At 45.6% G+C, this 14,772-nt stretch overlaps 2 protein-coding genes across 3 annotated transcripts; one reads left to right on the top strand and one right to left on the bottom strand.

The window, feature by feature from the left end:
• Window positions 1-1,920: 1,920 nt before the first annotated feature.
• LOC131706783 (small ribosomal subunit protein uS3mA-like) lies at window positions 1,921-7,182 on the bottom strand. 2 transcript variants are annotated; one of them, XM_059008515.1, is made up of 4 exons: window positions 7,047-7,182; window positions 4,578-4,658; window positions 3,102-3,213; window positions 1,921-2,381 (listed from the first exon to the last, which is right to left on the bottom strand). In XM_059008515.1, exons 2-4 carry the CDS (start codon window positions 4,581-4,583, stop codon window positions 2,098-2,100), a joined length of 402 nt encoding a protein of 133 aa, XP_058864498.1. In that variant the 5' UTR covers window positions 4,584-4,658; window positions 7,047-7,182; the 3' UTR covers window positions 1,921-2,097. The 2 variants fall into 2 exon arrangements, with proteins under 2 accessions (XP_058864498.1, XP_058864497.1); XM_059008514.1 differs by lacking the exon at window positions 7,047-7,182 and adding an exon at window positions 5,816-5,952.
• LOC131706782 (nudC domain-containing protein 3-like) lies at window positions 7,077-14,443 on the top strand. Its single transcript, XM_059008513.1, has 6 exons — window positions 7,077-7,274; window positions 9,836-10,170; window positions 10,900-11,032; window positions 11,648-11,791; window positions 12,723-12,911; window positions 13,367-14,443. Exons 1-6 carry the CDS (start codon window positions 7,077-7,079, stop codon window positions 13,475-13,477), a joined length of 1,110 nt encoding a protein of 369 aa, XP_058864496.1. The 3' UTR covers window positions 13,478-14,443.
• Window positions 14,444-14,772: the final 329 nt, after the last annotated feature.

Raw genomic sequence — 14,772 nt, 5'->3', positions numbered from 1 at the left:
TGTTTTTGAGTCTGGGTGTGAGTGTGAGAGTGTTTTTGAGTCTGGGTGTGAGAGTGTTTTTGAGGTGAGTGTTTTTGAGTCTGGGTGTGAGTGTGTTTTTGAGTCTGGGTGTGAGAGTGTGTTTTTGAGTCTGGGAGTGAGAGTGTTTTTGAGTCTGGGAGTGAGAGTGTTTTTGAGTCTGGGTGTGAGTGTGTGTTTTTGAGTATGGGAGTGAGTGTGTGTTTTTGAGTCTGGGAGTGAGTGTGTGTTTTTGAGTCTGGGTGTGAGAGTGTTTTTGAGTCTGGGAGTGAGTGTGTGTTTTGAGTCTGGGAGTGAGTGTGTGTTTTTGAGTCTGGGAGTGTGTGTTTTTGAGTCTGGGAGTGAGTGTGTGTTTTTGAGTCTGGGTGTGAGAGTGTGTTTTTGAGTCTGGGAGTGAGTGTGTGTTTTTGAGTCTGGGTGTGAGTGTGTGTTTTTGAGGTGTGTGTTTTTGAGTCTGGGTGTGAGTGTTTTTTTGAGTCTGGGAGTGAGTGTGTGTTTTTGAGTCTGGGAGTGAGTGTGTGTTTTTGAGTCTGGGTGTGAGTGTGTTTTTGAGGTGTGTGTTTTTGAGTCTGGGTGTGAGAGTGTTTTCGAGTCTGGGTGTGAGAGTGTTTTTGAGTCTGGGAGTGAGTGTGTGTTTTTGAGTCTGGGAGTGAGTGTGTGTTTTTGAGTCTGGGAGTGAGTGTGTGTTTTTGAGTCTAGGAGTGAGTGTGTGTTTTTGAGTCTGGGTGTGAGAGTGTTTTTGAGTCTGGGTGTGAGTGTGTGTTTTTGAGTCTGGGAGTGAGTGTGTGTTTTTGAGTCTGGGAGTGAGTGTGTGTTTTTGAGGTGTGTGTTTTTGAGTCTGGGAGTGAGTGTGTGTTTTTGAGTCTGGGAGTGAGTGTGTGTTTTTGAGTCTGGGTGTGAGTGTGTGTTTTTGAGGTGTGTGTTTTTGAGTCTGGGAGTGAGTGTGTGTTTTTGAGTCTGGGTGTGAGTGTGTGTTTTTGAGGTGTGTGTTTTTGAGTCTGGGAGTGAGTGTGTGTTTTTGAGGTGTGTGTTTTTGAGTCTGGGAGTGAGTGTGTGTTTTTGAGGTGTGTGTTTTTGAGTCTGGGAGTGAGTGTGTGTTTTTGAGTCTGGGAGTGAGTGTGTGTTTTTGAGTCTGGGTGTGAGTGAGTGTTTTTGAGTCTGGGTGTGAGTTTGTGTTTTCGAGTCTGGGTGTGAGTGTGAGAGTGTTTTTGATTCTGGGTGGTTGTGAGAGTGTTTTTGAGTCTGGGAGTGAGTGTGTGTTTTTGATTCTGGGTGGTTGTGAGTGAGTGTTTTTGAGTCTGGGAGTGAGTGTGTGTTTTTGAGTCTGGGTGTGAGTGTGAGAGTGTTTTCGAGTCTGGGAGTGAGTGTGTGTTTTTGAGTCTGGGTGGTTGGGAGTGTGTGTTTTTGAGTCTGGGTGTGAGTGAGTGTTTTTGAGTCTGGGTGTGAGTGTGTTTTTGAGTCTGGGTGTGAGTGAGTGTTTTTGAGGTGTGTGTTTTTGATTCTGGGTGTGAGTGTGTGTTTTTGAGTCTGGGTGTGAGTGTGTGTTTTTGAGTCTGGGTGTGAGTGAGTGTTTTTGAGTCTGGGTGTGAGTGAGTGTTTTTGAGTCTGGGTGTGAGTGAGTGTTTTTGAGGTGTGTGTTTTTGAGTCTGGGTGTGAGTGAGTGTTTTTGAGTCTGGGTGTGAGTGAGTGTTTTTGAGGTGTGTGTTTTTGAGTCTGGGTGTGAGTGAGTGTTTTTGAGTCTGGGTGTGAGTGTGTTTTTGAGTCTGGGTGTGAGTGAGTGTTTTTGAGGTGTGTGTTTTTGAGTCTGGGTGTGAGTGAGTGTTTTTGAGGTGTGTGTTTTCGAGTCTGGGTGTGAGTGTGAGAGTGCCACTGGCAGACTCAAACAAGGCACTAACACAGAAGTCCTCTGCACAACTCCAGGTTTATTTACATGAAGAAAAAACAGCAAAGTCTCCAACAGGCAGGTTTTATTAGAAGTGGTCAGAGAGCTTGAAGTGGTTCAGTTCCACAGTTCAGGGACCGGAGCAAAGTCTTTCTGTCGCCTGCGAAACACGCAGTCCAGCCCCCCCCCCTCCCCCCTCAGAGGTACTTGTACGGGACCCTCCCCTCCAGCGTCTGCACCTCCAGTTTCACGGGACACTTGTAGAAGTGCGAGAGGAGGGTCTCGCTGTACCCCAGCAGGAAGTAGAATTTCTGGGGCGGCAGTCTCTGCAGGAAGACCGCGCAGACCACGAGCACGTTGCCACGCCGCTTGATCACCACTTCGTTCGCCAGGCAGCCGTGGAACGTTCCGAAGATGAACCTGCGGACGAACACGTCCTCGACGGTCCGCTCGGCGGCGCCCCCCTCTCCGTCCAGGTTACCTGCGGGGGGGGGGGGGGGGGCGGTAGACATACAAGAGGCTCAGTGCTGCAGCAGTTAAAGAAAAGGGCTGGAGACCAGGAGGTTCAAATCCCAGCCACTGACTCACTGTGTGCGTGAGACCCTGAGCAAGTCACTGAACCTCCTTGTGCTCCGTCCTTCGGATGAGACGTAAAACAAACGAGCTCCTATTGGAAGTGACTCTGCAGTAGCAGCAGCAATTGTTGATGATGCAGAGTTCATCCCCCTAGTCTCTGGAAGTCGCTATAGATAAAATAGTCTGCTGAATGACCAATTACTATTAATAATAATAATAATAATAATAATAATAATAATAATAATAATAATACAACCTGGATCCAGCTCTCCACAGTAATCAGGGCAGGGTAGCTGGTGTGGATCGGGGCTGACTCACCATTCAGAGTGAATTAAGAAACAGCTGCTGGGGTTTGAGATGATCGCTGCTTCCCTTCAGACTGTGTGGAGATCAGCGATCCACTCAAACCCCAGCAGCTCTCTCTTAATTCACTCTGAATGGTAAAATCAGCCCGATCGGCTCCAGCGACCATGCCCTGTGAAAAGCTAGATCACAGTAATTGCTTTGTGCTGCTCTATCAAACTCTGCTCAACCAGACCTTTGAAAACAGATGTTCTTTTGTGCGTTTTTGATTTTTCAGTAAAATGCATGCAGGATCACCCAGCGTTCACTGGGAGGGACTCACTGGTGTGCTGGGAGAGCCAGCCCTTGCGGTGTGCGATGAAGTGTGGCGGGTGTGCCTCCTCGTACGTCACCGGCCTGTCCCCTTTACCCACTCGCACCCGCGCCGCTCGGTTCTGAAACAACGACACGCAGCCAAGTCAAACACCATCAACGACAGACGTTTAGAAATGTGAATTCAAAAACACGTTTCCACTAGAAGTCTTTCTCAGTGTCTTCAGTGTAGATTCAATGGCAAACGTTTCCACTAGAAATCTCTCTCAGCGTCTTCAGTGTAAATTCAATGGCAAACGTTTCCACTAGAAGTCTTTCTCAGCGTCTTCAGTGTAAATTCAATGGCAAACGTTTCCACTAGAAGTCTCTCTCAGCGTCTTCAGTGTCAATTCAATGGCAAACGTTTCCACTAGAAGTCTTTCTCAGTGTCTTCAGTGTCAATTCAATGGCAAACGTTTCCACTAGAAGTCTTTCTCAGTGTCTTCAGTGTCAATTCAATGACAAACGTTTCCACTAGAAGTCTTTCTCAGCGTCTTCAGTGTAAATTCAATGGCAAACGTTTCCACTAGAAGTCTTTCTCAGTGTCTTCAGTGTCAATTCAATGGCAAACGTTTCCACTAGAAGTCTTTCTCAGCGTCTTCAGTGTAAATTCAATGGCAAACGTTTCCACTAGAAGTCTTTCTCAGCGTCTTCAGTGTAAATTCAATGGCAAACGTTTCCACTAGAAGTCTCTCTCAGCGTCTTCAGTGTCAATTCAATGGCAAACGTTTCCACTAGAAATCTCTCTCAGCGTCTTCAGTGTCAATTCAATGGCAAACGTTTCCACTAGAAGTCTCTCTCAGTGTCTTCAGTGTAAATTCAATGGCAAACGTTTCCACTAGAAGTCTTTCGCAGTGTCTTCAGTGTGAATTCAATAGCAAACGTTTCCACTAGAAGTCTTTCTCAGCGTCTAAAGTATTGCTATACCTAATAAGTTCAATACAAAGAAGGAAATAAGACTCCCGCTGCAAAGCAGTGTGATCCGCTCCTGGTTTCACTAGGGGTTTAATAATCAGACACACCTGAGCTTGTTACCTAGACACACTGGAGCTGATCAAGCTGCTAGTAAAAGCTGGACTGGGTGACGCTGCTGTGCAATAGGAGTCTGATTGCCATCCCTGCAACGATTTCAATAGTGAGGACACTGAGAAAGATTTTATAGCCAAAATGTTTGTCTTATTACTAAGGACAAAGGCTGACTGAAAAGTATCAGAATTCAGTCAGTCAGTTCTTTTGAGAAGCTGTTCAATTTTACACAAAATGACACAGAAAAATATATAAGATAAAAAAGGAAATTTAAAAAAAGGGGGCGGGGGGAAGTCTCTAACTCCAGAGTTCACACACACGCGGCTTAACACTTCTAAAAATGTAATTACAAAAAAAAAAAACATGACAGAAGGAGATGCAGATATTTCTCCTGATAAAGAAAACACTGGCGATGCGTTACCTTCATGCAGGCTGCAGAGGTCTGGAAGCCCCGATAGGGAGGATCCCACCAGGAGAGAGCGGCGCGCCGGCTCACAGCGCCCTGCGCACACAGAGACACACACACAGAGTAAGAAAGCACACGACCGACGAGGAACCCCGTCCGGACCGTCCAAGCTCGCCCGGTTCTGATCTCAGAACTTCGTCAGGTTAAAACATCCCAGTGTTTCTACCTCAGCAACATGACCAGGTAACCCATTCCCAACCCATCACCCCTCTCTGTGTGGAAGAGTGGTCTCCTTCCCTCTGTCCTAAGACTATTGTGGCTTCTGTACTGCGCTGACAGTATTGGGTTTGGGTTCAAGTATATCGCAACAGAAGGTAGGTCTCGTTTGTATCGTGATATAAAGACCGGAGCACAGCACACGGTCGTTTACAGGAGTGGTTATTGGATGAATAATTATACGTGTTATATATTCAAGCACAGGCTCCCTTGAGAAAGATCTGTACAACATATCAGCCAGCTGCCCAACGTTTCGATATGTTGTACAGATCTTTCTCAAGGGAGCCTGTGTTTGAATCAAAACATAGGAGGTATTTATAGGTTTTTGACGGCGTGACAACTACTTGTTATTGTTTACATTCAAATCCATGATTTATTCTTACATGATGTAATGGTGTTCTATATATTGTGACATCATGTTTACTTCTATCTTTGAATCTGTATTAATTCTAATTAACACTACTTTATATAAACTTATATTTTTATTATATCATGCAATGCTGGCTCTGAGGATCAGTCTAGATTTGGCCTCCCCAGCGCATCAGCGCGCACAACTTTTGAATGAATTTTGTTTATTTATTTAAATATTATATATTTATTGAAGTGAATTAGTTCATTCTTTTCTGTTGAGTCCCGCTGGCATAATCGTGTTCAGTCTATTTATCCAGTTACTTTCTTTTATTCTTCTATATGTCGCATTGTCTAATTTGAGCTGTTCTAATACTACAAACTTTACATCATTTATGTCATGTCCTATAGTTTATATATATTTATAGTTTGTATATATATATATATATATATATATATAAATAAACTGACGTATGTCTTATTTTGAATCTTATTTTGTAAAAGCATTGACTGCCGTTTTGCATCCGAACAGTCAAATTGTATTTTCCAAGACGAAACTAAACATAGTTTAGCTGCTGTACTTCCAAAACGAACTAAGAGTTTATTCTTTACTCTGAACGTTTTCATACCGATAATAAATTCAAGGGTTTGCTGCTCAAGGACGCCGCCATTGTGCACTGCTCCGGAAGTATTCTTCTGGGAAAGAAAACACCGCACTTCCGCTAAATGATTTCATTTCAAAGCCGCTCCTGAAACTGCGCCTGCGCCGGCTGCTGTCGTTCTGACGTCACACGAATTCATTATGAATTCAAACGTCATGACTTTCAGGCTATGACATCATTTTTTATTGATTTTATTTTGTTTTATTTGAGTTTATTATTTCTTTGATCACCAATTGCCATGACAACACACTTATTTATGTATTAATTTATTTATGTATGTACTTATCTTAAGGTAATATCAATAAACAAAATTGTCTAGGGATTTATAATAATAATAATTATTATTATTATTATTATTATTATTATTATTTGAAATCTCATTAAATTAGGTGTGTGGGGGGGGGGGGGGAATCATTAACTATTATTATTATTATTATTATTATTATTATTATCATTATTTATTTCTTATCAGACGCCCTTATCCAGGGCGGCTTACAGTTGTTACAAGATATCACATTATTTTTACATACAATTACATTATTTTTAACTAGTAAGAGTGATCTCCTAAATGAACACTATTCAATGAAATAGTTGTGTTGGTCATTTGCATGTCGCTCCTGGTCGCTGCATCGACCCGCCAGCCCCCCCGCAGTAACTTCTCAAAACTGCGCAGAATCTGCACGGATTTGCTGTGGGTGGAGATGAGTGACGTCACGCAGCAGCCCCGGAGAGTCTGCGCAGAACTGTGGAAATCTGCGCTGTAAGAACACACGACCTAACTGCATTCACTGAATGTTACATTGTTTCAGACATCTGCAATTATTATTATTATTATTATTATTATTATTATTATTAGTTTACCATTGACAGTAGTTTACCCTGACCGTGTGCAACCTGTAAATCATTCCGTCTCAACAAAAGTACTCTGGTCAATTAGGATTATTTAGAAACACAATTTTATATATATATATATATATATATATATATATATATATATATATATATATATATATATATATATATTAACGAGATTATAAAGAGATAGACCCGGTACCTTGATCTATTTGTTAGTTGTTTCTACACGGTCGTTTTAGGGTGAAGTACCCAAGAAAAGGAAAGAACAAAAAAAAACAACATTGGATAATTTGCGAGTCCCGCAGTGTAAACAGTCTGCTTCTATATTAATATATATATATACCTGAGTTTAAACCCCGGCTCTTTCAGCGACATGTCTTCTCAAGCGCTCATGACGGATCTGTACGACCCGGCGCTGCTGGGGATCCTGCAGCACGTCGGAGACATCCAGAATTTCCTGCAGGTTTATTTCGGGTTTCTGTACCGAAAAACCGACTTTTACCGACTTCTGACGAGTCCAGCCGACAAAATGGGCTTCCCTCCCGGCATAGCCGAGAAAATGGTGCTCAAGGTAACGAAACGCCAGCGGCAGTAATATTAAAAGTATTTAAACATTTTGAAAAAGCGATATTCTGCAGGTGTGTCATCCATAAACCATGATATCAATGAAATAACAGATATATAAAGTACTAGTAAAGATATTTATAATATATTACAATGCGCATCTGCTATTAGTACAGGCGTGTTCTCTACATTAGTAACGACATGCGCATTTTAATTAAGACGCGCTCATTTTTACACACTTTTCTGGCCTCAGTTTTGTTTGGACGGTGTCACTCGTAAATGAAATGACAGTTGAGTTTTAATGGATTGTTCTGTTTTTCATTTACTTAATATTATTATTATTATTATTATTATTATTATTATTATTATTATTTGGACGTTCTCTGATCTCGGCACGCATCTCTCACTGCGTTAACAACACAGAGTCACCGGAAGCGTCTGCAAAGTTTCAAATGTTAGATTTTTTTTTTTTTTTTAATCGATTGCATTTCTGTTAACCTGACACAAAAAACTAAACTAAATTTTACTGTGGACAGGCGGTTAGCAACGTGTAATAAAACATATTGAAAGCATTGTAAAGCACAGAGAGGTCTGGTAAAGCATAGGGAAGCATTGTAAAGCACAGAGAGGTTTGGTAAAGCATAGGGAAGCATTGTAAAGCACAGAGAGGTCTGGTAAAGCATAGGGAAGCATTGTAAAGCACAGAGAGATCTGGTAAAGCATAGGGAAGCATTGTAAAGCACAGAGAGGTCTGGTAAAGCGTAGGGAAGCATTGTAAAGCACAGAGAGGTTTGGTAAAGCATAGGGAAGCATTGTAAAGCACAGAGAGGTCTGGTAAAGCATAGGGAAGCATTGTAAAGCACAGAGAGATCTGGTAAAGCATAGGGAAGCATTGTAACGCACAGAGAGGTCTGGTAAAGCGTAGGGAAGCATTGTAAAGCACAGAGAGGTCTGGTAAAGCATAGGGAAGCATTGTAAAGCACAGAGAGGTCTGGTAAAGCATAGGGAAGCATTGTAAAGCACAGAGAGGTCTGGTAAAGCATAGGGAAGCATTGTAAAGCACAGAGAGGTCTGGTAAAGCATAGGGAAGCATTGTAAAGCACAGAGAGGTCTGGTAAAGCATAGGGAAGCATTGTAAAGCACAGAGAGGTCTGGTAAAGCATAGGGAAGCATTGTAAAGCACAGAGAGGTCTGGCAAAGCATAGGGAAGCATTGTAAAGCACAGAGAGGTCTGGTAAAGCATAGGGAAGCATTGTAAAGCACAGAGAGGTCTGGTGAAGCGTAGGCAAGCATTGTAAAGCACAGAGAGGTCTGGTAAAGCGTAGGGAAGCATTGTAAAGCACAGAGAGGTCTGGTAAAGCGTAGGGAAGCATTGTAAAGCACAGAGAGGTCTGGTAAAGCGTAGGGAAGCATTGTAAAGCACAGAGAGGTCTGGTAAAGCGTAGGGAAGCATTGTAAAGCACAGAGAGGTCTGGTAAAGCGAAGGGAAGCATTGTAAAGCACAGAGAGGTCTGGTAAAGCGTAGGGAAGCATTGTAAAGCACAGAGAGGTCTGGTAAAGCGTAGGGAAGCATTGTAAAGCACAGAGAGGTCTGGTGAAGCGTAGGCAAGCATTGTAAAGCACAGAGAGGTCTGGTAAAGCATAGGGAAGCATTGTAAAGCACAGAGAGGTCTGGTAAAGCGTAGGGAAGCATTGTAAAGCACAGAGAGGTCTGGTAAAGCGTAGGGAAGCATTGTAAAGCACAGAGAGGTCTGGTAAAGCATAGGGAAGCATTGTAAAGCACAGATAGGTCTGGTAAAGCATAGGGAAGCATTGTAAAGCACAGAGAGGTCTGGTGAAGCATAGGCAAGCATTGTAAAGCACAGAGAGGTCTGGTAAAGCATAGGGAAGCATTGTAAAGCACAGAGAGGTCTGGTAAAGCGTAGGGAAGCATTGTAAAGCACAGAGAGGTCTGGTAAAGCACAGGGAAGCATTGTAAAGCACAGAGAGGTCTGGTAAAGCATAGGGAAGCATTGTAAAGCACAGAGAGGTCTGGTAAAGCATAGGGAAGCATTGTAAAGCACAGATAGGTCTGGTAAAGCACAGGGAAGCATTGTAAAGCACAGAGAGGTCTGGTAAAGCATAGGGAAGCATTGTAAAGCACAGAGAGGTCTGGTAAAGCATAGGGAAGCATTGTAAAGCACGGAGAGGTGTGGTAAAGCACAGGGAAGCATTGTAAAGCACAGAGAGGTCTGGTAAAGCACAGTGAAAGCATGGTAAAGCACAGAGAGGTGTGGTAAAGCATAGGGAAGCATTGTAAAGCACAGAGAGGTCTGGTAAAGCATAGGGAAGCATTGTAAAGCACAGAGAGGTGTGGTAAAGCATAGGGAAGCATTGTAAAGCACAGAGAGGTCTGGTAAAGCACAGTGAAAGCATGGTAAAGCACAGAGAGGTCTGGTAAAGCATAGGGAAGCATTGTAAAGCTGGAACCGGAGTCTTATTGCCATCCCTGGGAATTGTGTCTGTTTTGGTCAGGGTAGACTGAAGCCACAGCTCTAGAAACGATTAGATCTGCATTTTATTTTTCAGACCTTCAAGGCTTTCGAGAGGGTGGCGCTGCAGGACCACGAGAGGAGTGTGCGGGAGGCGGAGGAGAGGCTGAGGAAGCAGCAGCAGGAGGAGGAGAGGAGAGCAGCGCCCCCTGCAGTGGGGGAGGAGGAGGTGGTGGTGGAAGTGGAGTCCACAGCCGAGGAGTCTGAACTGGAGCAGGAGAAACCAGTACAGGCAGAGCCCCAGTCCCACTCCCAGTCAGAACAGCCGCCCAACCCTGCAGCCAGTGCCAGCGGCGACCATGACACCTCCGGGACACAAGGGGGCGCTGTCTCATCCCAGCCACTCAAGCCAGACGCAGCCAACCCAGAACAGTGAGTGTGTGCAGAGATAAACGGAGCTAAAACTGTTAATTACAAAACAACATCACTTGTTTTTACCTTCGTGTCTTGACCCGACCCTGATTTCTGATTTCGCTTCATTATTTCAGACGAGACACATTCTGTCAGTCGCTCGTCTTCGATCCTAATTGCATTGTTATCGCTGTGCTGTTGTTATTTTTTACAAATTTTCTTTTCTGTATAAAGTACGAGATCCGGAGTGCACACCGACAGACAAGTCTAGCATTTAAAATCTCCTTGATTTGTGGCAAAGAAACCCAGTCTTTAATTAGTACCTTTCTCTTGATTAGGACAGCTTAACAACGACTAATTAACATTTAAAGGGAGGTAGAGATTTGGAAAATAAAAACTGAAAAGTTCAAGCCCTAAATATAGATATCGTTTTGCCTGATTCTACAGGCAGGGGAATAAGACTCCCGTTGCACAGCAGTCAGATCCATGCCTGGTTTCACAGTATAATCAGACACACCTGAGCTTGTTAGCTAGACACACTGGGGCTGATCAAGCTGCTAGTAAAACCTGGAATGGATCACACTGCTGTGCAAGAGGAGTCTGATTCCCATCCCTGTGTTAAAGTTCACAATAAAAATGAAGAAATCAGTAAGTGAAGTAGGGAGTGTGTGACACGACTCTGCCTCAGCGCCAGCGTGTCTCTGTGTCTCAGCGCCAGTGTGTCTGTGTGTCTGTGTCTCTGTCTCTCAGGGATCAGGAGCTGTTCCAGGCAAACCCAGACAGCTACAACGGAGCAGTGCGGGAGAACTACACCTGGTCCCAGGATTACACGGACCTGGAGATCAGGGTGCCCGTCCCCAAGGACGTGGTCAAGGGACGGCAGGTGAGGACGGCTAGACACGCACACACACTGAGACGCACACACACGTGCACACTCTGAGACACGCGCACGCACACACACACACACGCACACACACACACACACACACACACACTGAGACGCACACACACACACACACACACACACACTCTGAGACACACACACACACACTGAGACACGCGCACGCACGCACACACACACACACACACTGAGACGCGCACACACACACACACACACTCTGAGACACGCACACACACTGAGACACGCACACACACACACACACACACTGAGACGCACACACACACACACACACACACACTCAGACACGCACACACACACACTGAGACACGCGCACGCACACACACACACACACACACTCAGACACGCACACACACTGAGACACGCGCACGCACACACACACACACACACACTGAGACGCACACACACTGAGACACGCGGAGTGGCACACATACACACACAGACACCGAGACACACACACACTGACACCGAGGCACACACACACTGATGCACATGGACTGGCACACACACACACACACACACACACACACACACTGAGGCAGGTTCTTGATCAGCGTTCTGTGCCGCTCTGGGTTCTAGGTGCTGGTGGATATCCAGAGTGTCTCCCTGCGCGTGGCGGTGCTGGAGGGAGGCAGCGAGAGGGTGCTGATGGACGGGAGACTCACTCACAGGATCAACACGGAGAACTCTCTGTGGAGCCTGGTGCCCGCGGAGTGCGTCCTGGTGAGCCTGCTTCCCATCGTTCAGAAAGGAGACCCAGCGGGCAGGACAGGTGGCACTTGAGGGTCACCTTCCCCCTGGACAAGCAACGCTGCGAGGAGGGGGAATCAAGGATAAGGGGCTGTAGGCGAAGGGTTGGAGATAATTCTGGGTTTGATTTTTAAGGGGGCGGATTCTCCTTTCAGAAATACAACCACGTCTCCATTATCACTTCAGCGGCTCAGAAGGGTCCCGGTTCTCTCTTTTTTTTCATCTCCTGTTAATTTGCACCTTGCTTCTACCCACACACACTTTTTCTTTCTCTTGTTTTCTCTCTGCATGCTTTCTTGGCTTGATGATGATTATTATTATTATTATTATTATTATTATTGTTATGTGTTTTAACCCTTTAAGGTTGCGCAGTGTTGTGTGAAGTTAGCGTGCAGCTGGGTTGAAGACAGCTGAAGGATTTGCTGCAGGGAAGCCCGCCAGTAATGCATGCTCTGAATCTCTCTCTCTCTCTGAATCTCTCTCTCTCCCTCTCTGAATCTTTCTCTCTCTCTCTCCCTCTCTGAATCTCTCTCTCCCTCTCTGAATCTCTCTCTCCCTCTCTCCCTTTCTGACTCCTCTCTCTCCCTCTCTCTCTCTCTGACTACTCTCTCTCTCTTTCTCTCTCTCTCTCTCTCTCTCAGGTGAGTCTCAGTAAGGTGGGGGAGCACTGGTGACAGGTATCTCTCTCTCTCTCTCTCTCTCTCTCTCTCTCTCTCTTTCTCCCCCAGGTGAGTCTAAGTAAGGTGGGGGAGCGCTGGTGACAGGTATCTCTCTCTCTCTCTCTCTCTCTCTCTCTCTCTCTCTCTCTCTCTCTCTCTCTCTGTCTCTCTCTCTCTCTCCCCCAGTTGAGTCTCAGTAAGGTGGGGGAGCGCTGGTGACAGGTATCTCTCTCTCTGTCCCCCAGGTGAGTCTCAGTAAGGTGGGGGAGTGCTGGTGGCAGGCTGTGCTGGAGGGCGAGCAGGCGATTGACGTGAACAAGATCAACCGTGAGCGCAGCGTGGCCACCGTGGACGAGGAGGAGCACGCCGTGCTGGACCGGCTCACCTTCGACTACCAGCGCAAGCTGCAGGGCAAGCCACAGAGCCACGAGCTGGTGAGGGGGGGGGGGGCACACGCGCTGATAAAGCATGGGGAGGAAGCAGACTAACAGGAGAGTAACAGGAGCAGTTATAACACAGGCAGTTTAAAGTGTTAGCAGACCACAGGAGACTGATTTTAACCTGTGTGCTTTTCTCCCTCTCCCCCCTCTCTCCCCTGTCCCTCCATCCCTCTCCCTGTCCCTTCCCCCTCCCCCCTCTCTCTCTCCCCTTCCCTCCCTCTCCCCCTCTCTCCCCCTCCCTCCTCCTGTCCCTCCCTCCTGTCCCTCCCTCCTCTCTCCTCCTCCCTCTCTCCCCTTCCCTCCTCCTCTCCCTCCCTCCCTCTCCCTCTCTTTCTCTCTCCCTCCCCCCTCCCCTCTACCCCCCCCTCCCCCCTCCCCCTTCTCTCCCCTCTCCCCCCTCCCCCCTCCCCCTTCTCTCCCCTCTCCCCTCTCCTCCCCGTGTGTTTCAGAAGGTGCACGAGATGCTGCAGAAAGGCTGGGATGCCGAGGGCTCCCCTTTCAAGGGGCAGCAGTTTGACCCCGCCATGTTCGACATCCCGCCGGGGGCCGTGCAGTTCTGATCGCGACCAGAGGGGGGCGCTGTGGGAGCAGACCCTTGAGGGGGGGGGGGGGGGGGGGTTTAGTTGCTGCTGGTTTTGCATTGTGAATAAACACATGTGGACCTGCTGCCATGCAGAGCCCTGTTCACAGCGCTGCGAAGGCAAATCTGCGTCGACAAGAGAATAAAAACGTGAATCAAACCAGGTTACCAAGATGCACTGGGGCTGATCAAGCTGGTAGTAAAACCTGGACTGGGTGTAACTGCTATGCAATAGGAGTGATTTCCATGCCTATTATTATTATTATTATTATTATTATTATTATTATTATTATTATTATTAGTTGTAGTAGTGTTGCAGGGATGGAAATAAGACTCCCATTGCATAGCAGTGTGATCCATTCCTGGTTTCACTGGGAGTTTAATAATAAGACACACCTGAGCTTGTTAGCTAGACACACTGGGGCTGATCAAGCTGCTAGTAAAACCTGGACTGGGTGACACTGCTGTGCAATAGGAGTTTTCTTTCCACGCCTAATACTTTTTTGCATTAAAAGTGGGGGTGTCGTGACGCACTGATGTCACGATACGATACAGTATCGCGATATGCAGGTCCCGCTACGATCTGCATCCCGATTCATGCCATGATCCTGAGCAGCTACTTGGAGGAGGAATGATCAGATCAAAGCATCATTTAATGAGGGATGGTTTTGTTAAAAGACAAAAATGAGAGAGAGAGAGAGAGAGGATGCCTTCGTCAGTAGCAGCTATCAAACGCAGATTCTTCATTCGAGAAGCGCTCTGTGATCCACAGTGATCCGCGCCCGTGTGTTTTTGGTCTTGTAGTTTCAATGCAGATGATCCTGGTTTATTTATTGCTCGTTCATTGCTTTTAATTTTGTTTTGTTTTCTGATTTCTGATTTTCGTGCCTGTAATGTAAAGAGCCATAAAAATCAAAAACGTGAATAAAGTTCTTGAGGAAATCCAGATGCTGGAGTCCTGGTTTATTATTGAACAGTGAAGACAACTAAAGGGGGGAGAATTCAATCAAAAAACAAAATCTGAAATGATTTAAGGACTGTTTTTAAAGGAATGTTGTTCCTAAATTTATTTCTATGTTATTTATTGCCTTTATATAGCGCTTTTTATACAAAAGTATCGCTCAGCACTGTACAGTACAGAACAGAAAAAAAGAACGAACCACAATGCAGGACCTCAAACTTTGTTTAACTAGTCAAAATGGGATTTTAAAAAAAATAATAATCTTAAATATTCACGGGACACGTGAAAACAAACCGGGTTTCGGATGTACTGAC

The sequence above is a fragment of the Acipenser ruthenus genome, chromosome 37, assembly GCF_902713425.1.
Source record: "Acipenser ruthenus chromosome 37, fAciRut3.2 maternal haplotype, whole genome shotgun sequence".
Lineage (NCBI taxonomy): Eukaryota > Metazoa > Chordata > Actinopteri > Acipenseriformes > Acipenseridae > Acipenser > Acipenser ruthenus.
The sequence above is the reverse complement of the archived record's forward strand: the minus strand, read 5'-3'. Positions and strand labels throughout refer to the sequence as shown.

Excerpts from the sequence above, each read along its gene's own strand:
- LOC131706783 (XM_059008514.1), bottom strand. The coding sequence starts at position 5,857 with ATGGCGGCGTCCTTGAGCAGCAAACCCTTGAATTTATTATCG. Across the intron at positions 4,659-5,815 it reads AACCCTTGAATTTATTATCG|GGCGCTGTGAGCCGGCGCGC; the intron begins GTATGAAAACGT and ends CTGTGTGCGCAG. Across the intron at positions 2,382-3,101 it reads CTGGCTCTCCCAGCACACCA|GTAACCTGGACGGAGAGGGG; the intron begins GTGAGTCCCTCC and ends CCCCCCCCGCAG.
- LOC131706782 (XM_059008513.1), top strand. The coding sequence starts at position 7,077 with ATGTCTTCTCAAGCGCTCATGACGGATCTGTACGACCCGGCGCTGCTG. Across the intron at positions 11,033-11,647 it reads ACGTGGTCAAGGGACGGCAG|GTGCTGGTGGATATCCAGAG; the intron begins GTGAGGACGGCT and ends TCTGGGTTCTAG. Across the intron at positions 12,912-13,366 it reads AGCCACAGAGCCACGAGCTG|AAGGTGCACGAGATGCTGCA; the intron begins GTGAGGGGGGGG and ends CGTGTGTTTCAG.